At 42.9% G+C, this 25,571-nt stretch overlaps 1 protein-coding gene across 2 annotated transcripts in view; it reads right to left on the reverse strand.

Moving 5' to 3' along the window:
* Nucleotides 1-25,571, reverse strand: part of LOC142656005 (clustered mitochondria protein homolog) — a 71,925-nt gene that overhangs the window by 17,921 nt on the left and 28,433 nt on the right. For both annotated transcript variants that reach the window (XM_075830819.1, XM_075830810.1), the window contains exons 8-18: nt 19,021-19,168; nt 18,340-18,432; nt 15,398-16,092; nt 14,113-14,201; nt 7,646-7,750; nt 7,442-7,542; nt 6,260-6,412; nt 4,891-4,953; nt 4,083-4,327; nt 1,839-1,923; nt 1,192-1,345 (exon numbers count right to left, since the gene is read on the reverse strand). In XM_075830819.1, the coding sequence (XP_075686934.1) occupies nt 1,192-1,345; nt 1,839-1,923; nt 4,083-4,327; nt 4,891-4,953; nt 6,260-6,412; nt 7,442-7,542; nt 7,646-7,750; nt 14,113-14,201; nt 15,398-16,092; nt 18,340-18,432; nt 19,021-19,168 (1,931 nt within the window). The remainder of the gene's footprint in view (nt 1-1,191; nt 1,346-1,838; nt 1,924-4,082; nt 4,328-4,890; nt 4,954-6,259; nt 6,413-7,441; nt 7,543-7,645; nt 7,751-14,112; nt 14,202-15,397; nt 16,093-18,339; nt 18,433-19,020; nt 19,169-25,571) is intronic.

The raw sequence follows: 25,571 nt of genomic DNA on the forward strand, positions 1-25,571 counted from the left end.
GACATAAAAATATGTCCATTTGATATTGTTAATATATTTTCGAATCAATCAATCAATCCTCAATTTTTCTCCTACAGAGCTTAAAGTCTCCTTCACACAGCCATAAAATTTTGTCTGCCTGCAGCTGCCACTAAGCGGAGCTTATTGCATAGACATTAACAATTGTGTTCAATGTATAAACAGTATACAGTAAGTCCTAAGGGCCTCCTTGTGGTGGCTACAGGCAGTCAGAATTTTACCTGTATTTTTGTGTATGCAGGCGGGAGATTTGGAGCTTTGCATTCACTTTCACAGTACATTCCCTTTAAGGCAATGATTCCAAAATGATTGACTCACTGGTCATAATTATCATAAAATGTAAAATCTTGCAGCTTTGTAATATATCTTCATTATACATTTTCACTTAATGTTTGCTTAATTGTGCAATGCAAACAAAAACCTTCTGTTAAGCTGGAAACCATCAACAGCATACTGTCCATTGGTCTGCTATACTTATTAGGGCACCTTAAGTACGTTAGGATGTACTATTGGGAATGAGCTGTGTGTCTGATTAATAGCTCATTCATACAATAGTGCAATCATTTCAGATGTTAAAGGGAATGTGTCATCAGAAAATTGCCTATTGTTTTAATCAAGTTTTTATGTAAGGCATATTTTTTAAGAATATTTGGTGACGTTTTTTTCAAGTTTCGATGTCATTATCTGTATTAAAAAAATAATCCTAAAAGCTTGCAGTTCTCACTCTGACCACTGAGCCTCATAATAGACTGACACTTCCTGTTCTGTAGAGATCACGTTTTAGCAATCTCCTCAATATTATCACAGGCAAGATTACAATGAAAGATAACACCTCTATATAGATAATACAGAATCCACCATTGAGAATAGGAGATGGACACAACTCTCCTACCCCATCCTGCACATGTCACAGAGCACGCCTAGAAAACCCTACAATAGAAGTCAATGCGTTCTCTCCATTCACAGGTTCCTATGGTCCATGTGGCTGCTGTAAAGCATATCTCTAAATGCTGTTAACAGCAGCTCAGGCAAGATCGCTGCCCCATAATCATATACAGAAAGTAGAATAAAAAATGATGTTTCATTATCTGGTTTTAATTTGAAAATAAAATATATAGGTGATAACTTCCCTTTAAATAGTACAAAAAACGGAACACAGGGTGGAGAAATTACCTTGCTGTATGCTCATCTGTGCTTTAGTGAATAGTTCATGTGCCTCCTTGGCCTTAATGTTGACATGTTTGACTACTGGAAACATATTAAGAATGTCTTCCTCTGTTAAGGCAGGCTTGTGGCGACTTTCAAAATTGTATTCCCGTAGAAGAACCTAAGAAAATGAACTAATGTGTGAAATATGTAATACATTTTAGAATTTTCCTTGAGTCATGTTTAGTGGCAGTTGTGCGTATATATGTAGACACTGGTGTGGAAGGTGATTTGAAGTTCTCCATGACAATACTGCACCAGTGAGAAATGTGATGGGGAAATGTTGTCATCAGAATCTCTCAGTAGTGCAGCCTCAGGCTTTGGCCCTGAAATGTCAAGTGATTATATTGTAGCATCCAAAGACACTTTCATTTTTATGTACACTACAGGACTTTAGAAATGTATTTGGAAAGTCCATCAAATATAAATATTACCTTAAAAAAAAGAATATTGTAAAATATAAACAGCAGAAATAATTAATTTTTTTATCATGCAGAAACAAAAAAAAAACTTGACCGCATAGCACACATTACACGTATGAAAGCTGCCCTATAAATAGCGTGAGCCCTGCAGATATTAAACAAGGCATTCCATATACACGTTCAGACAATTACCTGGACTCCGGTCTTTATACAGAACTCCCGGAGGAGCGTCACTTTCTGCAGGGTGAACTTCTCAACCAACTGCTCCACAGAATCACTGAAACGCACGGCACATAGAATATTAGACTTATTTAAGACAGTGATAGAGGAAGGATGACATGCAAGGACAGACAGGCTTTACCACCAAAGGATGTATCCGTAAAAGCAGCTTTGCATTTTAGACCCTGTTCAGCCATATAAACATTAAGGTTACATCTATCAGCCCCAAACCCAATCATACCTGTTAGGGCATGCCCACACGTGGCGGATTTCCTCCGCAACTGTCCGCATCAATGCCGCACAGAATCTGCGTTGCAGATTCTGCGGCGGATCTGCCCAAAATGTGCAGTAAATTGATGTGGACTGCGGTAAAAGTGCTTCCCTTCTCTCTATCAGTGCAGGATAGAGAGAAGGGACAGCACTTTCCCTAGTGAAAGTAAACGAATTTCATACTTACCGGCCGTTGTCTTGGTGACGCGTCCCTCTTTCGGCATCCAGCCCGACCTCCCTGGATGACGCGGCAGTCCATGTGACCGCTGCAGCCTGTGCTTGGCCTGTGATTGGCTGCAGCCGTCACTTAGACTGAAACGTCATCCTGGGAGGCCGGACTGGAGACAGAAGCAGGGAGTTCTCGGTAAGTATGAACTTCTATTTTTTTTTACAGGTTGCTGTATATTGGGATCGGTAGTCACTGTCCAGGGTGCAGAAACAGTTACTGCCGATCGCTTAACTCTTTCAGCACCCTGGACAGTGACTATTTACTGACGTCTCCTAGCAACGCTCCCGTAATTCCGGGAGCCCCATTGACTTCCTCAGTCTGGCTGTAGACCTAGAAATACATAGGTCCAGCCAGAATGAAGAAATGTCATGTCAAAAAAGCAAGACGCATCCGCAGCACACATAACATGTGCATGACAGCTGCGGACTTCATTGCGGAAATTAGAATCTCCATTGAAGTCAATGGAGAAATTCCGCTGTGAGTCCTCAACCAGTCCGCCACAACTCCGCAACAGCCATTGCATGCTGCGGACACCAAATTCAGCACCGCAGCCTATGCTCCGCAGCGGAATTTTACGCATTGTCTAAACGAACACTGCTAAATAAAAGTGGAAGTCAATGGAGAAACGGCTCCGCTGCGGATTAACGCTGCGGAGTGTCCGCTGCGGAATTCAAGAGGAAATCCGCCACGTCTGGCCATGCCCTTAAGCCGTATTCAGACAAACGTAAAATACGTTGGTGTAACGGCCGATAAAACAACGGCCGTCACAAGGACACATGTATTTCAATGGGGCCATACACACGGCCGTTGTTTTAACAGACCGTGTGAAGTGTCAGTTGAAAAATAGGACATGTCCTATTGTCTTCCGTTTTCACGGATCCCTCCATGGACTCAAGTCTATGGGGATCTGTGAAAACGGGACCAGCACAGGGGCAACTCTGACGTGAAAAACCGCAGTTTTTCACGTCAGAGTTTCCCCTCGTTTGTCTGAATAAGGCCTTACTCTCATCTGCATAATATTTAATTGGGGAAATTGAGATCAGGGGCTGTTAGACAAATCTAAAACTGCTTATCTCATAGGAATAGAATGATCAGACTGGAAAAATCCAACCTGCCCAAGTGTTTCCTCCAAAGGTGTACCTCTAAATTATAATGCCTGTGGCCAACAAAAATGTAATGTCCGCTTATAGGGGATGATTATTTTTTTAATAAAAAGACAGCTGGTTAAAAAAAGGTTCTGAATATGAATAGTTAAAGGGAAAGTCGACCTACAGGCCATCTTATATACATTGCCTATGCAGTTGAATAGGATTTATTGTTCCTTTTTTTAGATATTTCAGGCTGGGGAGAGGCTGACACTAGTGTTCTTAAATTGGATTAATGAAACAAAGTCCTAAAAAAAGGCTGCGTCAATGATCACTACTTTATCAAACATATCTACTAAGCTGCGGACTTAAGGCTCTGTTCACACTGCGTTTTATCCATTTACCAGAGATATACATCAGGAGTTTTCCTCGACGTATACCTCTGATGGAAGGCTGCAATATATGCCGCCTTATAGGCATACAGTGGAATATGTCGCCATTGTACAATAATTAAAAGATACGCTGGGGCCCTATGAATACGTTTGGCGTACGCTCCTGCAGTGTGAACAGAGCTTTAAAGAACCTGCTCTATTCGGTGTCTGAGATATCTCCTGTCAATAATTAGAATCCTACCATGAAAGGGTAAAATCGAAGCTGTCTTTTGCATTCTGCTGAATTTGCTTCCACAGGTCAGCCGGCGTCATACTGGTCCAGGCTGTACTGTCTCCATTTTCCAGTGAACGCATCTTCTTCTTGTTCTTGCGTTTACGAGAGAGGAGCTCATCAGGAGGCAGATGAGCCACAGGATTTGGGTAAGAACTCAAGAAGCAGTTCAAAAAGTGGCTGACTGCAGCTGACAAAGCCGACATCTCTATTCCCTAATATAAGAAAACGGATGCCATGATACATTACATTATAAGGACACTGGCACACATACATACACACATCTAAATGAGCTTTCAGCTACGGTATTGGTAGGATATCTGCTTCTTGTAATAGCCCGAGTGGGTGCATTGCTCCCAGTGCCCTAAGAAGTTACAAGTGGGGCAAACCAAATCAAAATCCGGTTGTCCTGTCATTGTGGCAGCACTGTATGGTGCTGCTACAGCAATGCTGCTTGTGGGGCTACCCATAGCAAGAGCCACCATGTAGCTATGGCAGAAAATCCACTGGAAGGACACAAAGGAGTAAATATCAGAAAATAACAGAGCACTACACATGCAATCATTCCCTAGTATAGGTTCTGTTAAGATGTGATACCCAACCGCTGATCTCAGGGAGTATTATGTTTTACCATATGTATTGTCCATATGGGCTGCTTTATGGACTGGATGTCAAGAGAATTATGTACAAATTGGATCCATAGTTAATAGTGTGGAGTTATTCTTTTCTTTTAACTAGTAAAGATTAGTAAGACTGAGACTGGTCTGATTTCTCTTACCTGTAGGTAGCTCCGCAGGATCATTTTGGATGAACGTGTGACTATTTCAATAATTAGGATTCTCTGTTGTAAAAATAATTATAAGGATTAGTAGTTATTCAAAGGATGGCTTGCAGTGCTGGGACTAGGGATAGGCAGAGTAGGTGGCTGCCCAGAGCACCATTGAGCGGAGGGAGCCCAATGCTTCCATTATGAACGGAAATCACAATGCAAATGTGAACAAAGCCTTACTCTTTGTCCTCTTCCATTCTCCTTTATCTTACCTCCTCCCCAGGACTTTCCCAGCTCACTAACTTCCCAACACATAAAGATGGCTACTTGCTTGATCTGATCTTCCGCCGACTACGCTTGATCTCTGATTTCTCCAACTGACCTTTCCTGCTCTTGGATCACCATCTCCTTTGCTTTACTATCCGATCATATTTAACCCTCTCCACAAAATCTACCACCTACATCCATAGAAATACACATGACCTAGACTTGGACCATCTTACAAACATCCTAAGACTGGCACTCTCTCCCATCTTCTCCCTCTTTTTCTCAAACTAGACTACAGTCCACTGAAATGTCGTATTGTGTTGCGCCCCCTACTGTAGATAACAAACTCCGCACGTAACTCAAACTCCCTACTTAAAAAGATGCTCTAGGTCTGCTGAACGCCAGTGACGGAAGCCTCACTCACGCGCTGTCGCACATTACCACAAATTCATGCTGCGATCCTACACTCTTGCCCTCATTAATGCTGAAAAGATATACGTCACTGCCTTAGTCTCGCTCTCAGTCCCCAGCACTTACATAAAATACAAGGCTCTCTTGGGACTATTTCTATATATTAACATGCAGTTTCTTAGAACAATATGGGGTTTCAGGAATAAAGCTATTTTTATATATTTTTTTAGAAAATCCTCAAATGTGCTTTCTTACACCTAATAAGTTGGGCTGTATTCACACTGCAGTATACATTTAACGTATGTGCCGGGAAAGCATGTTCTTTTGACCTCTGTCGGCCTGGTATATGTTGGTATACATTTTTTTTTAAGCGGGATAGAATAATGTAGTCGACTATGCTATTCTATACAGGGGCATCCAATAAAAGCCTATGTGTGATGTATGCCACTGAAAGGCAGACGAGGCAGGTATAGCTCATAAGCTTTTCATGACGTATATGTTAAACGGATGCCATATTAGCCTATGGGTGATGGATGTCCGTGTTCAGCATCCGTCTCAGCCTCCTTTTACATATACGTCGGGAGATTTTCCCAGCTTATATACACTGCAAACGCTGTCTGAACCCAGCCTTACCCACAGCGTTCCTCATAGAACACATTGACCCCCAGTTATATATTTATACTGTGAATGTAAGACTTACATAAATATGATCCAGAGCAGGACGGCCTTGCATCGTGTCAATCATCTCCGTGACTGTTCCCAAATATCTTATATTGATTCCATGTGTGTGAAGAGCCTCTTTTAGTGTTTTACCATCCAGGGGAACAATGACGTGGTTCAGACAGGCTTTTATCTGTCAGACACAGTAAATTGTTAGTGAGAAGAAAATTCACATGATGCAGTTTGTAGGGTAATAACCAATATGACGACATGACTGCTCCTATATGCTTTGCCACCCAGCTTTTCTAAAGTCCAGAATTTTTTACGTAGGTAATGATAAGATCTTAGGGAAGTTCAAGGGAAGGACGTTCACTGCGTAACTAGGCAGAGATGCCATACAGGAGTCAGAAAAGTTGTATGAAAACCCCTGTAGGAAGCATAAGGGCATGTTTACATGTGGCAGATTTTTTTAGCAGAAGTTTCTACGACTGAAAATATGTTGTATACATCTAAATAGGGTTGTTACAGCAGCATGTGTATGGATTTTTGAAAAACCCCATTAAGATATTTGGAACAGTTGCAGAAATTTCTGCAACAAATTTGTCACGTGTGAACATACCCCAATAGTGACTATATTGATTAGCACTCACTTTCCCCACAAACAGACATACAGTTAAATAGTATTTTTAACAACTTGACAGAAGGGTTTTAGGTGTTGATGTTTTTTATTCTAGGGAGAAAGGCCCTATAGGCGAAGTTCACACTAGCGTCGTCTCCCGTTTAGGTCTCTTCCGTCAGAGGAAGAGATAACTGAAAATCCAAACGGAAAGCATTGCTTCTGTTTGAATGACCATTGATTTCAATGGTAATTCTTTTGTTTCAGTTGGATTCCGTTTGCCTCCGTTCCGCTAGGTTTCCGTTCCTTTCAGGGAAGCAGAAGTGCAGTCTGCAGCACTTTTACTTCCGTGAAGAAAACGAAAAAACCTGGCGAACGGAGGCAAATGGAATCCAACTGAAACAAAAGAATTACCATTGAAATCAATGGTCATTCAAACGGAAGCAATGCTTTCCCTTTGGATTTTCGGTCCTCTCTTCCTCTGACCATAGAGACCTGAACGGGAGACGACGCTAGTGTGAACTTAGCCTTAGTTGTTTACATGTTATATTTGGCTTATGCTATAGTAGCAAATACTAATTTCTATGTTAATAAATTTCCACTTACAAAGCTGGGGATCTGCACGGTGAGGATGAAGGTTGCAGCTTCGCTTAGCAACCGCTTTTGTATTTGAAGGGCCTGGTTTTGGGACTCTGGAAACCTGACCACTAAGAAGAAGGAAAATAAGGTCAATTCCAACCAAGAGTTTGACAGCTGATCTCTACCCACTCAGCATTCACTATAGACTTGATTTAGTTCTAAAACACTTACCTGGTGAATATACGTCTGAATTGAACCGTATTTCAAAAATATAGTCTGTGACAGAGCCAATATCTTTGCAAGCTTCTTTTACAATATCTGCGCCCCTTAGGTCATCTGAAGAAGGGAAGAGTTTGATAATCATTCATCATAAATCAGTTATAAATTTAGCCCTAACAAATTACAACAGTCCCATAATCTTTTGCTGTCGTATATTGCATTGAAGGGGCTCCTATCCACAGGATAAGCCATAAATGTCTGATAGATGCAGGTCCCACCTCTGAGACCTGCATCTACCTCCAGGACGGGGGTCCCCAGACCGTGTCCAACCTGGTGAGGCGGCCACTGGCTGCTGCATCCAGATAGAGAATTAATAGAAAAGTGGCGGGAATCACAGAAACAGCCATGGAGTGACATGGCCTGCTATTTTCACGGACCCTTCACACGCTCCGTTGAAACAACGTTAGTTTGAACAGCCCCATTGAAGTACATAAGTTCGTGTGACGGCCGTTGTTTTAACCGGTGTTGCACGGACTACATATACGCTTGTCTGAATGAGCCCTAGATACTTGCATCTATCAGACATATATGAGTTGGAAATAACCCTTTAGCATAGCATTATATACCCTAAATGGGTCCGTACTGAAATCTGCATGTGGAGTTATTTTCTGACAGGAAAAAAAAGTGCCATGTTGCATCGCATTACGTATTATTTAGGTGTCCTTCCCTAGAAGCAAGTCTTCTAAGGAAAAATACTGTGCTGCACTGACAGAAGCGTATTCCTGCAGCTCTATATGGCACAATTCATATTCAAAATACATGAGGTACGACATAGCATTCAGGGCATTGTATTTTTCTCCTTGAAGCACTGAAGTGTCATGCAGGTAAATGTTGAGACACTTTCTCCTAACCCATATTACCAAAGCAAATAAATGAAAATACAAAAATGCCTGAATGACTAAAAAAATATTTCCTCCAAATCACGCAAAGTATGATTACAAAAATGTAGTGTGCTTTAGCACCAAAAGCTAGACTTCTACTACTAACAGTACATTTTGAACAACATACCTTGAGCAAGTTTGTAAGTACTGTGCTTTACAAACTAATCCTGAGTTACATTATGTCCTATTTTCTAGTCGCATCCAGAGCTGCATTCATAATTCTGATGTTTTTTTTGTTACCATAGTTGATTGCATTGTGGGAGCTCAGATGATAGTTACATAGTTAACCCCTTAAGGACGCAGCCTAGATTTGGCCTTAAGGCTCAGAGCCCATTTTTCAAATCTGACATATTTCACTTTATGTGGTAATAACGTCGGAATGCTTAAACCTACCCAAGCGATTCTGAGATTGTTTTCTCGTGACACATTGGGCTTCATGTTCGTGGTAAAATTTGGTCGATATATTCAGTGTTTATTGGTGAAAAATTGCAAAATTTAGAGAAAATTTTGAAAAAATTGCATTTTTCAGAATTTAAATGCATCTGCTTGTAAAACAGACGGTTATACCACCCAAAATAGTTACTAGTTCACATTTCCCATATGTCTACTTTAGATTGGCATCGTTTTTTGAACATTCTTTTATTTTTCTTGGACGTTACAAGGCTTAGAACATAAACAGCAATTTCTCATATTTTTAAGAAAATTTAAAAAGCCTTTTTTTTAAGGTACCTCTTGAGTTCTGAAGTGGCTTTGTGGGGCCTATGTATTAGAAACCCTGATAAAACACCCCATTTTAAAAACTAGACCCCTCAAAGTATTCAAAACAGCAGTTATAAAGTTTTTTAACCCTTCAGGCATTTCACAGGAATTAAAGCAAAGTGGAGGTGAAATTTGCAAATTTCATTTTTCTTGCTGAATTTCAATTTTATTCATTTTTTTTTCTGTAACACAGAAGGTTTTACCAGAGAAACACTACTAAATATGTATTTTCCAGATTCTGCAGTTTTTAGAAATGTCCCACATGTGGCCCTACTGCGCTCGTGGACTAAAAGACAAGCCCTAGAAGCAAAGAAGCACCTAGTGCATTTTGAGTCCTCTTTTTTATTAGAATATATTTTAGGCAGCATGCCAGGTTTGAAGAGGTGTTGAGGTGTCAAGACAGTAGGAATCCCCAAAAGGTGCCCCCATTTTGTAAACTACACCCCTCAAGGAATTCATTTAGGGTTGTTGTTACCATTTTGACCGCACATTTTTTTCACAGCACGTATTTGAATTGGGCTCTGAAATAAAAAAAATGTCATTTTTTCCAATAAAATGTCATTTGTGATCAAAATTTCTTATTTTCACAGGGAACAAAATACCCCATTTTGTTGCCCAATTTGTCCTTAGTGTGGCAGTACCCCATTTGTGGTGATAAACTGCCGTTTGGGCCCATGGGAGGGCTCAGAAGGAAAGGAGCGCTATATGTTTGTTGGAGTCCAGATTTTGTTGGATTGGTTTTCGGGTGCCATGTCGCATTTGCAGAGCCTCAGAGGTATCAAAGCAATGGAAACCCACCAAAAGTGACCCCATTTTGGAAACTACACCCCTCAAGGAATTCATTTATGGTTGTTGTTAGCATTTTGACCGCACAGTTTTTTCACAGCACCTATTTCAATTGGGCTGTGACATTAAAAAAATGTCATTTTTTCCAATAAGATGTAATTTTTTACCAAAATTTCTTATTTTCACAGGGAACAAAATACTCAATTTTGTTGCCCAATTTCTCCTGAGTGCATCAATACCCCATTTGTGGCAATAAACTGCCGTTTGGTCCCATGGGAGGCCTCAGAAGGGAAGGAGCGCTGTGTGTTCTTTGGAGTACAGATTTTGCTGGTTTGGTTTTCGTGTGCCATGTCGCATTTGCAGAGCCCCAGAGGTATCAAAGCAATGGAAACCCACCAGAAGTGACCCCATTTTGGAAACTACACCCCTCAAGGAATTCATATATGGGTAATGTGACCATTTAGACCCCATAGTTTCTTCACAGAACTTATTTGAATTGGGCTGGGAATTTAAAAAAAATATATTTTTTCCAATAATATGTCATTTTAGCTCAAAAATTCTTATTTTCACAAGAAATAAAATACTCAATTTTGTTGCCCAATTTGTCCTGAGTGCGGCAATACCCCATTTGTGGTGATAAACTGCCGTTTGGGCCCATGGGAGGCCTCAGAAGGGAAGGAGCGCTGTGTGTTCTTTGGAGTACAGATTTTGTTGGATTGGTTTTCGGGTGCCATGTCACATTTGCAGAGCCCCAGAGGTATCAAAGCAATGGAAACCCACCAGAAGTGACCCCATTTTGGAAACTACACCCCTCAAGGAATTCATTTATGGGTAATGTGACCATTTAGACCCCAGAGTTTCTTCACAGAACTTATTTGAATTGGGCTGGGAATGAAAACAAAATTATTTTTGTCAAATAATATGTAGTTTTGGCTGAAAATTTCTTATTTTCACAAGAAACAAAATACCCCATTCTGTTGCGCAATTTGTACTGAGTGCCGCAATACCCCATTTGTTGTGATAAACTGCCGTTTGGGCCCATGGGAGGGCTCAGAAGGAAAGGACCGCCATTTGGCCTACTCGGGATTTTCTAGTGCGAAGTCATGTATGCAGAAGCCCCTGAGGTACCAGTACAGTTGAAACCCGCAAGAAGTGACCCCGTTTTAAAAACTACACCCTTAAGGCATTCATCTAGAGGTGTAGTGACCATTTTGACCGGAGACCTACACCCCATAAACTGTAATGTGGGTTCTCCCGGGTATGGCAATACCCTACATGTGGCTGTTATCAGCTGCCTGGACACACAGCAGGGCCCAGAGGGGAAAGACGAGGGGGGATAAGCTGTGCGGAGTGCATCAGGGTAAGTAAAATTGGGGTAAATTATAAACCAAGGGATGTATGATAAATTTTAAAACACTTTCATACAGAGCTCTGGTTATTCGGGACACGTGTCACATTGATATATTGTGTCCTCCCTTATCCCCCTCTTATAGCAGACTTTGCACCTCTTTTGACTTTTTCCCTTCTTGCCAGTTTGGGGAACTTCCCCTGGAAAGTGTTGCCCTGGTACGATGCGTGTGGCCTCGCTTCCAGAAGTACTGGGTGCCCCCTTCCTGGTCCCTAAAGATTAGATCTTGAAATTCCAGGAATGTTCCCCTCTGGCCTGCACATCGACGTAGCACGTACGCATTGTACAAAGCCATCTATATGATGTTCCCGGCCAGCTTCTTATACCACACCGCATGGCGCTGTAGGGCTTCAGGGCTTGATCTTACAAGTCCATCCCTCCCATGTACCTATTGTAGTCCAGGATGCAGTCTGGTTTGGGGGTGGCCTTTCCTTCATATATCCTAAACCTGTAGGTATACCCTGATGCACTCTCACAGCTTATACATCTTCACGCCATACCTTGCCCTCTTACCCGGCAGGTACTCGCGGAATTGAACCCTCCCTTTAAAATGTACCAGGGACTCATCAATAGAAATACACTTCTCGGGGGTGTATGCTTGGGAAAACCGGGCACTGGAACGGTCTAATAGGGGTCTCCGTTTAGACAAACGGTCAAAACTGGGGTAATCTCGGGGTGGGCACGGCTCATTATCAGTATAATGTAAGAAGCGAAGTATTGCCTCATTCATTTCTTTTTTTAGGTTCCAGTTCAGTTCTGAAGTTGCTTTGAGGGGCCCATATATTAGAAACCCCTATCAAATACCCCATTTTAGAAACTAGACCCATCAAAGTATTCACAACAGCATGTAGAAAGTTTATGAACCCTTTAGGTGTTTCACAAAAATTTAGAGCAAAGTAGAGGTGAAATTTACATTTTTTTTTTGTCAGAAAATCCTCTTTATACCATTTTTTTTATAACACAAAAGGATTTATCACAGAAACGCAACTTAATACGTATTGCCCAGATTCTGCAGTTTAGAGAAATATCCCACATGTGGCCCTCGGGCGGTAATGGACTGAAGCACCGGCCTCCGAAGCAAAGGAGCACCTAGTGGATTTTGAGGCCTCTTTTTTATTAGGCACCATGTCCGGTTTGAAGAGGTCTTGTGGTGCCAAAACATTGGGAACCCCCCAAAAGTGACCCCAATTTGGAAACTAGACCCCTTGAGGAATCCATTGTAGTTTTCTTGGGGTGCATGCGGCTTTTTGATCAGTTTTTATTCTATTTTTAGGTGGCGTGGTGACTAAAAAACAGCAATTCTACTATTGTTTTTTTTTCGTTTTTTTACAGCGTTCACCGTGCGCTATAAATGACATATTCACTTTATTCTGCGGGGCGATACGATTACGGCGATACCTGATGTTTATAGTTTTTTTTTATGTCTTATGGCGTTTGCACAATAAAATACGTTTTGTAAACAATCATTCACTTTTTGTGTTACCTTATTCTAAGAGCCAGAACGTTTTTATTTTTCAATCAATAAAGCCGTGCAAGGACTTATTTTTTGCGTAACGAACTGTCGTTTCGATCAGTACCATTTTTAGGTACATGCGACTTTTTGATCTCTTTTTATTCCATTTTTTGGGAGGTGAAGTGACCAAAGAATTGTGATTGTGGTTCGGTTTATTATTATTTTATTTTACGGCGTTCACCGTGCGGGATAAATAATGAAATAATTTTGTAGTTCAGGCCGTTACGGACGCGGCGATACCAATTATGTATAGTTTATTTGTTTGTTTATATATTTTTATTAATAATAAAGGACTGATAAGGGAAAAGGTGGGATTTTTACTTTTATTACTTTTAAATCTTTTATTTTCTAATTTTTACTCATCTTTTTTTCACTTTTTTTTCACTTTATTACTTTGTCCCACTAGGGGACATGAGGGCAGGAGGCTCTGATCGCTATTCTAATACACTGCACTACATGCGTAGTGCAGTGTATTAGAACTGTCAGCTACTCACTGACAGCAAGCATAGTGGGTCCTGACGTTGTCAGGACCCACTAGGCTTCCGTCTATGGCATAGCCGGACGCCATTGTTTGGTGTCCGGTTGCCATAGTCACCATCGCCGGCCGCTATCGCGTAGCAGGCCGGCGATGGCAGCTTAACCCCTAAAAAGCCGCGATCTCTATAGAACGCGGCTTTTAAGGGGTTAATCAGCGGGGACACAGCGATCGGTCCCCGCTGTAGGAGCTGTGACAGCTGCTGAACAAGACAGCAGCGTCACAGCTCCTGTATGTGTTGGGAGGACGGCCGAAACGGCCGTTACTCCCGAGACGTACTATTACGGCATGGAGCGCGAACGATACAGCTGCCATGACGTAATAGTACGTCAAGGAGCGGGAAGGGGTTAAAGCCAAGTCACTTGCAATTTTTAAAGTAGCTCTGGATGCGAATGAGGAAAAAGGAAATCGTTCACATTTGGAACCAAAACTTTGAAGCAATGTATGTGCAAAGTTACTCACCTGGTCATGTAGATTTAAACGGTTAAATGTGGGCAGAATTATACTTTAACATTACTACGTTTTTTCGGTCAATACCTTTCAGGGAATCATCTCCACTATTGTCAGGCTGAAGTAACTCTCCATTTTGTGACTTGTCCAGTATGATCTTCATAAACTGGGCATACCTATGAAATACATTAGAGGTGTATTAGGAAATCTCTTTACACTAAAATAAGTGGAAAATGGTAATTAAAAGAATACGTCATTTTAAATGATGTTATAAGAAACGGCAATGGCCTCAGTAAATACACCTGGCAGGATTAACAATATTAGCATCATAAGAACATTTCAATGTCACAAGATCAGTCCTAACTAGGCTTTCCCAGGGCAAAGTTTAAATTCACTTCTATAGCTGTCGCACCTAAATATCCCGCACAAGGCAGAGTGGCTTGTTGGCGCCACCCCCATGACTCAGGACCAAGCACCCAGGGCATCCTCACCAGCATCTCCACCAACTTAGATGCATTGGAGAATTTTAGGTGAGTTCTCTTATTGCCTTAAAATATTACTCTGTCTTAACTGTAATGATTACAATATCTAATGTTGGACTTTCTAGGCATGTTGTGGTTTTTTTGAGCTCTGAGCAGACGTAGATTTGTGCCAAAATGGGTGCCTTTTTAAAAAATAAAAAAAATCTGACTTCAAGGCATTGGACACATTTTTTGTTTATTTTATTGCATTCAACTAATTTTGGGGTAAAAGTAATTTCCCCAAAAGGTCCTTATAAAAATGTTGCTGCGTTTTGCTGTATTCACATACATTGCAGGCTGCTTTGTCCTGTTCCCAGTGGAAACCGTCAGTGTAATGCACTGACGGCTCGTTCTTCAGCTTGTCTGTTTCAATTTGATCATAATTCAGCTATAAGAAGCATTTATAAGCACTCAGGAGATAAGACAGACGGGCTTAAGAGCGAGCCGTCAGTGCTCTACACTGATAGTTTTACCTGGGAAAGGGACAGAACAGCCTGTAATGTAAGTGAATACATGCGGGCTGCACAAGCAAAACGCAACAACATTTTTAACAATTACAGATTGGGGAAATTATTGTTACCCCAAAATTACTTGAATGCAATAAAATGTAATTAAAAAAAAATCATTCAAAGGTGTCGATAGCCTATAAAATACGACACCTAGAAGACCACATACATTTTTTTCATTACTTTCCACATCCGTCGGGTGACGAGAAAAGGCACAAACTATTTCGACACATCACCTGGCCTAAACTGCGTAATAAATGTGGGCTATTAATCCCTTATGAACCCAATCATCTTCGCTTCCTTCTCAGAACATGCTTCTAAATCTGCGCTGACTGGGTGACTTACTTGTATTGCACAAAGCTTTCTATAAGCTCTGGCCTCAAACTGCACAGTCGGTGGCGATAAGGTTTAGGGAATCCAAGGTTCCGACATTCTTTTAGTATGTCCTCTTCCTTCAGTGGTAAGAAGTTCATATCAGGAGGAAAAGTTCTAAGCAGATCCAAAATGTAGAAACGTCCATCATTGCCCACTATTCCTTTGCACTCCACAGAAGAACACAGAAGAACTTCTTCATCCTTCTCATTTAACACAGTGTGCCTCATTATCCTAAGTGGTTTACAGGCTTTCTGGAGTAAGGCTAGATATTTTACATTTGATGATACGGTTTTACCAAAGTCAATAGAACCATATACAACACTTTGGTCTTCTTTACGGTCCAATATTCCAGGTATGATTGACTGAGCAGTTATTCTGTATCCTCTGTAATCGAGAACCACAGTGCCTAAGACATAAAGTTCTTCAATATCCAAATTGCTGTAGGCTTGTACTCCTTTCAAGTCATGGGTAGCAGCAACGTGGGCAGCATGATCTCCACCCAGGTCCTTGTAGTGGTCTCTTACATCAAAGCCAAAGCTGAAAAAGATGTTGTTCCAAATAAACATTTGCATTTTTGTTTCCTCTCCAGGGTTAATTGCCATGACATTTCCATCAATTACTGCCATGGCTCCTCGGGTGGATGCCCCAACAAAATCAGAGTTGATCTATAAGGTATAATAGAGAAGACCAGAGTCAATCAACAAATTTATTTGCGTGCTAAAACATGCCAGTCGTGAGAGCTTTAGCATTTTGATCTTACTACTTTGGGTTGGTCGTAAAACAAATTGTGAAAGTCAAACACTGGTTGCCAACCTAAATCTTGAGGAAATGGTAAAAAAAACCATTTTGTTGTACAGGGTGGGCCATTTATATGGATACACCTAAATAAAATGGGAATGGTTGGTGATATTAACTTCCTGTTTGTGGCACATTAGTATATGGGAGGGGGGAAACTTTTCAAGCTGGGTGTTGACCATGGCAGCCATTTTAAAGTTGGCCATTTTGTATCCAACTTTAGTTTTTTCAATGGGAAAAGGGTCATGTGACACATCAAACTTATCGAGAATTTCACAAGAAAAACAATGGTGTGCTTGGTTTTAACGTTACTTTATTCTTTCATGAGTTATTTACAAGCTTCTCTTTGTTTACAGCCATTGACATGTCGCAGAGGTTAACACGTGAGGAGCGGATAGAAATTGTGTTGATGTCTGGTGAACGCAGTACCGGGTCATTGCAGCAGATTTCAATGCAAGACACCCTACGAGACCACCCATCTCCCATGCTACAGTTTGCAAACTGCTTGCCAAGTTTCGTGAAACTGGTTTAGTGTTGGATTTGCCCAAATGTGGACGCATGAAAACTGTCACTAATGAAGAAACATCAGTGGCTGTCCTAGCTTCATTCAGCAAGAGCCCACAGCGTAGCACTCGCCGCATGTCACTGGAGAGTGGCATCAGTCGAACATCCCTTCGGCGGATATTAGCTACTCACAAATGGCACCCTTACAAACTCCAGCTGCTGCAGCATCTCAACGAGGATGACCCAGATCGGTGCACTGAATTTGCAGAATGGGCAAAACAAAAATTGGAACAGGACCCTCAGTTTACACAGAACATTTTGTTCAGTGATGAGGCAAACTTTTATGTGAATGGTGAAGTTAACAAACAAAACCACCGCTATTGGTCTGACACTAACCCACATTGGATAGATCCCTCCAAGACTGTTGGAGCACAAAAATTGATGGTATGGTGTGGTATATGGGCTACAAAGATAGTGGGGCCATTCTTCATCAATGGAAACCTCAAGGCCACGGGATATCTGAAATTGCTACATGATGATGTGTTTCCCTCTTTATGCACTGAAGCTGGCACGTTCCCTGAGTTTTTCCAGCAAGATGGTGCAGCACCACATTATGGGTGTCAGGTCCGAGCATTCCTAGATGAACAGTTTCCTGGAAAGTGGATTGGTCGTCGTGGGCCAGTTGAATGGCCCCCTAGGTCTCCCGATCTGACCCCCTTAGACTTTTATCTTTGGGGTCATCTGAAGGCAATTGTCTATGCTGTGAAGATACGAGATGTGCAGCAACTGAAACTACGGATACTGGAAGCCTGTGCTAGCATTTCTTCTGCGGTGTTGCTATCAGTGTGTGAAGAGTGGGAGAAGAGGGTTGCATTGACAATCCAACACAATGGGCAGCACTTTGAACACATTTTATAAGTGGTCAGAAACTTGTAAATAACTCATGAAAGAATAAAGTAACGTTAAAACCTAGCACACCATTGTTTTTCTTGTGAAATTCTCGATAAGTTTGATGTGTCACATGACCCTCTTCCCATTGAAAAAACTAAAGTTGGGTACAAAATGTCCGACTTCAAAATGGCCACCAGGGTCAACACCCAGCTTGAAAAGTTTCCCCCCTCCCATATACTAATGTGCCACAAACAGGAAGTTAATATCACCAACCATTCCCATTTTATTTAGGTGTATCCATATAAATGGCCCACCCTGTATATATTATTACTTTTAAGCTACCCTCCCGTTAGAATTGGCACCATATTATCGATTATTCTACTCTGTGGGTATCTTTATGTGTGCTTTGTTTCATCGTGCAGAGGATAGCCCATTATATGACCTATCCAGCGGAGTGGAGGTGTGCACAGTTTTTAGCATATTTCTGACTCCGCGGTTGGCACACTTCATGCCCATTCAAGCCATTGACATCATAACCAAAGTTGAATATTTTTACAACCTGAACAGGTAGCAGAGCTTTAATAAGAATCCAATTGAATGAGTCTGCTGTATGTATGAACTTCTATCATAAGCTTATCAGGCTCTGATGCCATCATAATGGATGTCAAAGCACTAAAACAAACAATAAATCAATATAAATCTTTGTTATTCATTGTTATTACCTTAAAATTTGCTCTTTGTCGCAGATGCTGATCTGTTGGGAGCTCTCGAGAAAGTTCTCTAGTTGTTTGCAGCTCTTCATTCCAGTCTCTTGTCTTTTAGATAAAGAAAATGATTATAGTTTTTAAGATTGCATCAGTTACTATACTACAAATTGTGTTTGATGCCAAAATGGCATCATAATAAAACGTTAACTTTTGGGTAACTCTCCAATATAGTTGTAGCAGAGATACGAATGTATCTGAATTATATCTTTGGGAGCTGTGTTGTCATCTCATCAATCCAAACAACAGATGCAGGTACTTGCTGCACTCATATAAAGATCTGTCTTTTCAAAATATTCTCCCGCATATAGTCCATATGGAATTGGACCGCATATTGTAGCAATCTAATCTATTGCGTATGGACGATGTGGAGGAGGGAGGAAGAATAGTGTTAGATTTGTGCACTCTACCAAAAGGCTGTCACCATTGACATCTAATATATAAAGCTTGGTCTCTTGCAAGTCCAGGCCCAAAAAGATCTAGAAATCTTCTATCTAGACCAGCACAAGTAATGGAAACTAGTTTTCTCATGAACAGTTGTTTCTGGACCAAAAACAGAAGCAGTAGAGTCTCTATATAGACATGACTGTATGGGTTGCCATGCCGGGGCACCAGATTGGTGATAGGTCATGGTTGTACCTGGCCGGGAATGTGCTCCTCATATCCCAGACGTGAATTGTATGCATCCTCTGCCCGCACACAGTCTATGATATGATTGCTGCTTGGGGCAATCCAGCTGTAAATTTGATAGGGGGTTGCAATTCTGTCCAAAGGATTACGATGAACTCTAGATGATGGCAAAAGACAATATATTATATTGGTATAATAGTAATACAATAAGTTATAAAAATTTACCTAACACAAAGGTAGGAAAGAATACTAAAGACGATACACAGTCATCTACAGTATATTAAGTTAAACACCATTATAATTGAACATCAAGAAAATCGGCTAGTAAAATTATCTCTTCTGCTGGATGTGTTTGAAAACAAACTTGTTGACTGTTTCCAATGAAAACCAGCAGGCCAACACTGGGCTAATCTACTGGTTGTAAATCAGGATCAGTAAAGGTGAACATTATATTTAACATAATTTATTCCAGTTGACCATAAACTGTTGTTATGTATTCATCATACTCTTTTTCAAGTCACTGTTTATGCTTTTTAGGCTACATGAAAGCAATATAGTTCAGAGGGAAGAAAACTGTCTCTCTAGTGCCACCTATAGGTTATTAGCCAAACCAGAACCCTACTATGTACTGATAAGAAGAAACTACTCAGTGCTGTCTACACATTGGTGTCTCTTGTTTGATGCATGGCCAGCCTTAGGTTGAATGGCGCCCTGTGCGGGACTCTATTGCCGTCCCCTACACAAACCAAAAATGAACCACATATATAGACACGCTGGAACATATATACTGTATATACATAAAGACAGATATTTAGACATACAGGCAAATATACATACACACATTCTGGAATATATACATACAGGTAAATATATAGACGTACAGACACATATACACACACTGGCAGATAAATACACAGACAGGGACATATACAAATACATAAAAGGTACATATATACAAGTACAAATACACAGTCACAAACAAACCTATATATACCCAGTGCAGATAATGTTGTAGATTTCATGTGCAGCCCTATGTAACACCACAGATAACACACAGTAATAACGGAGTACAGATAATGTAGTAGATATTGCCTGCAGTCCTATGTAACACCACAGATAACACAGTGATAACTCTCAGAGAACAGATAATGTAGTAGATGTTACCTGCAGTCCTATGTAACACCACAGATAACACAGTGATAACTCTCTGACTACAGATAATGTAGTAGCGTTATCTGCAGTCTTATGTAATACCACAGATAACACAGTGATAACTCTCTGAATACAGATAATGCAGTAAATGTTACCTGCAGTCCTATGTAACACCGCTGATAACACAGTGATAACTCTCTGAGAACAGATAATGTAGATGTTACCTGTAGTCCTATGTAACACCACAGGTAACATAGAGTGATAACTCTCTGAGTACAGATAATGTAGTAGATGTTACCTGCAGTCCTATGTATCACCACATATAACACAGTGATAACTCTCTGAGTATAGATAATGTAGATGTTACCTGCAGTCCTATGTAACACAACAGATAACACAGTGATAACTCTCTGAGTACAGATAATGTCGTAGATGATAACTATACCCACACACACAAATAAACACACACACACACACATACACACACACACACACACACACACACACACACACAGGCATATATTTAAGGGCAGCAGAGTATATAGGGACAGCGGGTATATAGTGGGCAGCAGGGTATATAGTGGGCAGCATGGTATATAGGGGACAGCAGGTTATATAGGAGGCAGCAGGATATATAGGGGGCAGCAGGATATATAGGGGCAGCAGGGTATATAGGAGGCAGCACAGATATCTGCATTTTCTGTTCTACTTTAATATTGAACACACTTTTACAAAGAGACATAAACACATGCAGAGACACACACATACACACACACACACACACTGTAACATATACACATACAATCCTAGAGACACACTGTAATGACAGGGATAGGGAAACAGACAAGTGCGCCCTAAACTACCCGCCACTCAGTCCCTGCCTACTTGCAACGACCCGCCCTAGGCGACGGGGTACAACTGGGCGACGGTCCCTACACTCAATAAGTGCACGACAGACAACCAGACAAGGAAACACAGAACAAAGGGAAACGGGGCAGTTGCCCACGGCAACACCGTGGGCAACAAGAGTAGTAAACGAGCCAAGTCAAACCAGGAGAGTACGAGGTGCCAAACGCAGAGCAGGAGAGTAGTGAACAATCCGAGTCAAACCAGGAGAGTACGAGGTACCAAACGCAGAGCAGAAGAGTAGTCAGTAAGCTAGGGTCAATACGAAGCAGGGACAAGTAGTTCAAGAAGCTGCAGCAGGGCCAGGAAACCAACAGAGAAGAATCACAAGCAAGGAGGAATAGGAAAGGCAGGTATAAATAGACAGAGGGCGGGAGCTAGCTCCGTCTGGCCAGGCTGTGATAGGCTCTCCCACTCCTAAGCCTGCCATCCTGAGTGGTGGAAGATGGAGTCAGTCTCACAGACATAGAAGCAGGTGCAGACTGATTACCTATGGGCATGGATACAGAAGCTGTGCCTGGCAGATCCTTAACAGTACCCCCCCTTTTATGAGGGGCCACCGGACCCTTTCTAGATGGACCTGGTTTATTGGGGAAACGAAGGTGGAACCTCCTGACCAATACCCCAGCGTGAACATCCCGGGTGGGTACCCAAGTCCTCTCCTCAGGCCCGTATCCTCTCCAATGGACCAGGTACTGGAGGGAGCCTTGGACCATCTTGCTGTCCGCAATCTTGGCCACCTCGAATTCTACCCCCTCAGGGGTGAGAACGGGGACAGGAGGTTTCCTCGAGGGAGCCAAGGGCGGGGAGCAGTGTTTAAGGAGGAAGGCATGAAACACGTAGTGTACTCGAAAAGATGGGGGCAACTCCAGTCGGAAGGAGACAGGATTGAGGACTTCAATGACCTTGTACGGCCCTATAAACCAGGGAGCAAACTTCTTGGACGGGACTTTAAGGCGCAAGTTCTTTGACGATAGCCACACCAGATCCCCGACCATAAACAAGGGGTTAGCAGAACGTCTTCTATCTGCCTTAGTTTTTTGTATGCTCTGCGACGCCTCTAGGTTCTTCTGAACCTGGGCCCAGACTGTGCACAGTTCCCGATGAACGACCTCTACCTCTGGATTGTTGGAACTACCAGGTGAAACGGAGGAGAACCCAAAATTACAGAAAAAGGGGGAGACCCCTGACGAGTTACTGACCCGGTTATTAAGGGAAAATTTGGCGAGGGGAATGAATGAGACCCAATCATATTGACAGTCAGAGATAAAACACCTTAAATATTGTTCTAGAGGGGGGCGGGGCTTAGCCATGGTGGAGTGAAGTCGTGCTTTGGGGGAGCTCCGTGCAGCGGTGGAGTAAAGAGCAGTTAGATCCCGTTTTGTACCGGCAGGAGATGCCCGGAAAGCGCCGGGGACTAGGCTCAACACCCTCCCGCTCCTTATCGCGCTCTCAGACGCGCAGCACAAGCGTGGAGCGCTTCTTTCAAGCGCCGCAAACTACACAGATGCCTCCAGGTGTCATGGCGGATCCCTCACAGCAGCCGGCCACGAGGAGAGCAGACGGCACACTGAACATGCCAGCAGGCTCCTGCACGCTGGGACACACGACCGCATCACAGCATGGAGTCGCTTCTATTGAGGTACCGCCTGTGTCCCCTGCCCTCCCTCTCTGTGTGCTACCGACAGCTTCTGTGCCCCTGCCTAACATTGCAGAAGATCTGCCATTACAGCCATCCCTGCATGCGGATTTACATGCACTTAGGGCACTGATTCAGGCTCTCCCCACCAGACAGGACTTAGATACCCTGGTCACAAGAATAGAGCAATCCCACCAACAAGATATCCCTGCTTTAAAACAAGAAGTGGAAAGGGTGGACACTAGGATTAATACCACTGACCACACGGTTTCTTCTATTGATAGCAGAGTGCTAGCTCTGGAGCAGGCGGCCATTTCCAACAGATCACACATGCAGTCCCTAGCACTCCAGTTGGATGATCAGGAAAACAGGGGCCGTAGAAACAATGTACGCTTGAAGGGCCTCCCAGATCTGGGCCTCAGAGATGATCTCCCGACCAGGATTACCGCCATCTTTAATACGGTCACCAATAGACCTCTAGACGCTACATTCTTACTAGACCGTGTTCACAGAGTCTCCCGTCCCGGCCCGCACGACCCTTCAAATCCCCGGGACGTCCTATGCCGCCTACATTACTATTCTGACAAGGATCTAATTGTCAGAGGAGCATGGTCACATGGGCCGGTGTCCAATGATGGCTGCAGGGTTTCGGTCTATCCGGACGTTTCCCCGCGTACACTCTACATGAGACGTCTCCTACACCCATTATTGGAAAAGATCAAAGCGACAGGAGCCACCTATAGATGGGGACACCCGTTCCACGTGGTCGTCAGGAAAGAAGCATCTACTTTTCTTCTTCGCCATTTCTCGGATCTGGATGCACTATTCAGGTTCCTACAGATTGAGCCGTTTCCGGTACCGGATTGGTTTGCATTGGAGCGGCCTCCACGTCTGCGCAATAGACGCCCTAGCCTACCCCGCATCAGGCCCCCGTTCCGAGAGACACCGGGGTCTCAACCGGACCTGTCGCTGCCGATACCGCCAGAGGCCTGACGGGATTCCCTTCTGGAGATTTCGCCTTGACCACGTGGCAACGTATTGACTGCACCTAGTATCTTTTTGCCCCCTACAGTGCCTAGTGGTTCTTTTTCTCTGTCACAGGTGCCTTTAACAACCACTCCAAAGAAGGGGTTTTTCTCTTTTAGCGGAACTTTGAGAGCTGCCTCGCTTCTACTACAGCGGAGCGCTGAGACTCCCCTGGGACTCATGATGCAGCAGTTGATTCCACAACTATACTCAGAAACGTAGATATACACTGGCTTACATTGTAACCTTCCGTTGTTCCTTGTCGTCGCTCCCCTCACCCCCCCCCCCCCCTCGTTTTTATCATGTCTTGTTGCATAATATGTGTCTGGATCCCCTCCCCCCTCCCTTACCCTACCCTCCCTCTCCCTCCCGCTCTCCTAACGGTGATCGGATGGGGAATGGCACAGTGGTCTGGACCTTGTCGACACTACTTCGCCAGTCTCCATTACTGTATATTGGGCTGTTTTAATGTATTTTCTAGGGCTGAATTATTTTCCTGTTAACTAATAGGTTATAAGATTGGCTGACGGGTACACTAATGGGGTAAGGGATGTATACGCCTCTATCGACTTTCTCAGCCTTCTTCCGCCTCTCCCATTCCTTGTTCCTCCGCTCTCGTCTGTCGCCTAGGTGTACCCCTTTCCCTCCCCCTTTTTACCTATCAAATGTCCCTTTAGCTTTACTGCCCTCATCGTAGGCAACGGTAGCTGGTGGATATCACACGTATACGATAATTTTGAATGGGTATTCTTTGTGGTTATTTACTATTGTTCTTGGGGAAAAGGTAATTGGTCATTGTACATAGGGCCCTGCTTGCAGAGCCAGGGTCTATAAAGTGTCGTTGCCTCCCTTACTCATCTCTTGGTGGGTATCGGACGAGTTTGAATTTGTTTATGTTATTGTGCTGCCTGCTGCATGGGGCTCCCCCCCCCCACTGTGCCTTTGGTTCTCCCTATCCCCGTTCTGTTACTAACTTTTTCTCCACAGGTTTCCACACCGATAAGGAGCCGGCCTTTGGGCCCCTGTTCTATTCCCTCCTCCTTCCCTTGGTCTTTCGCTTTTACCCTCTTTGCCCCCTCTCCCCTCCCCCTCCCCTCTCCCCGCCGGGGACATGGCAAGTCAATCCCAGAAAGAGCTGCGGATAGGTTCTCTGAATGTCAAGGGTCTGCATGGTCCTGGGAAACGATCCATTCTGTTTAACTTGTTGAAGGCTAGACACTTGCATGTAGCTTTTCTTCAAGAAACGCATCTGAGTGAGCAGAAACCCTTCAAGTTGTCTAATCTATGGTTTCCTCACGCTTATCATAGTTTCTCCCCTGACCCGAAATCCAGGGGGACGAGTATCCTTCTTTCCCGCTCTCTACCATGGGAACTCCTGGACTCATTTAGTGATGTGATAGGGCGAATGCTCTTAGTCAAGGGGAACATAGACTCCCAGATTTATACCTTTGCGTCCTTCTACATGCCCAATGTGGGACAAGGTTCTGCCTTGATCGGCTTTCTGGATGTGCTGGAGGAGTTTGGAGAGGGTACCATCGTTTTGGGGGGGGATTTCAATGTTGCTTTAGAGCCTACCATGGATGTTTCAACGGGACATTCGTCAATTCCACACTCCCAGCTGCGCCGTATTAAACGCACGCTTCACGAACACAACTTCGTGGACACGTGGCGCTTACTACATCCAGCAGACAAAGACTTCTCCTTTTACTCGCCTGTTCATGATGTCTACTCCAGACTGGACTTGTTCTTTGTCAAACACCGGTCTCTTCCAACCGTTCAAGCGGCCGACATTGGCTCAATATCTTTCTCTGACCATGCCCTTGTCACATTGTCTTTG

The sequence above is a fragment of the Rhinoderma darwinii genome, chromosome 1 (assembly GCF_050947455.1).
Source record: "Rhinoderma darwinii isolate aRhiDar2 chromosome 1, aRhiDar2.hap1, whole genome shotgun sequence".
NCBI classification, from domain to species: domain Eukaryota; kingdom Metazoa; phylum Chordata; class Amphibia; order Anura; family Rhinodermatidae; genus Rhinoderma; species Rhinoderma darwinii.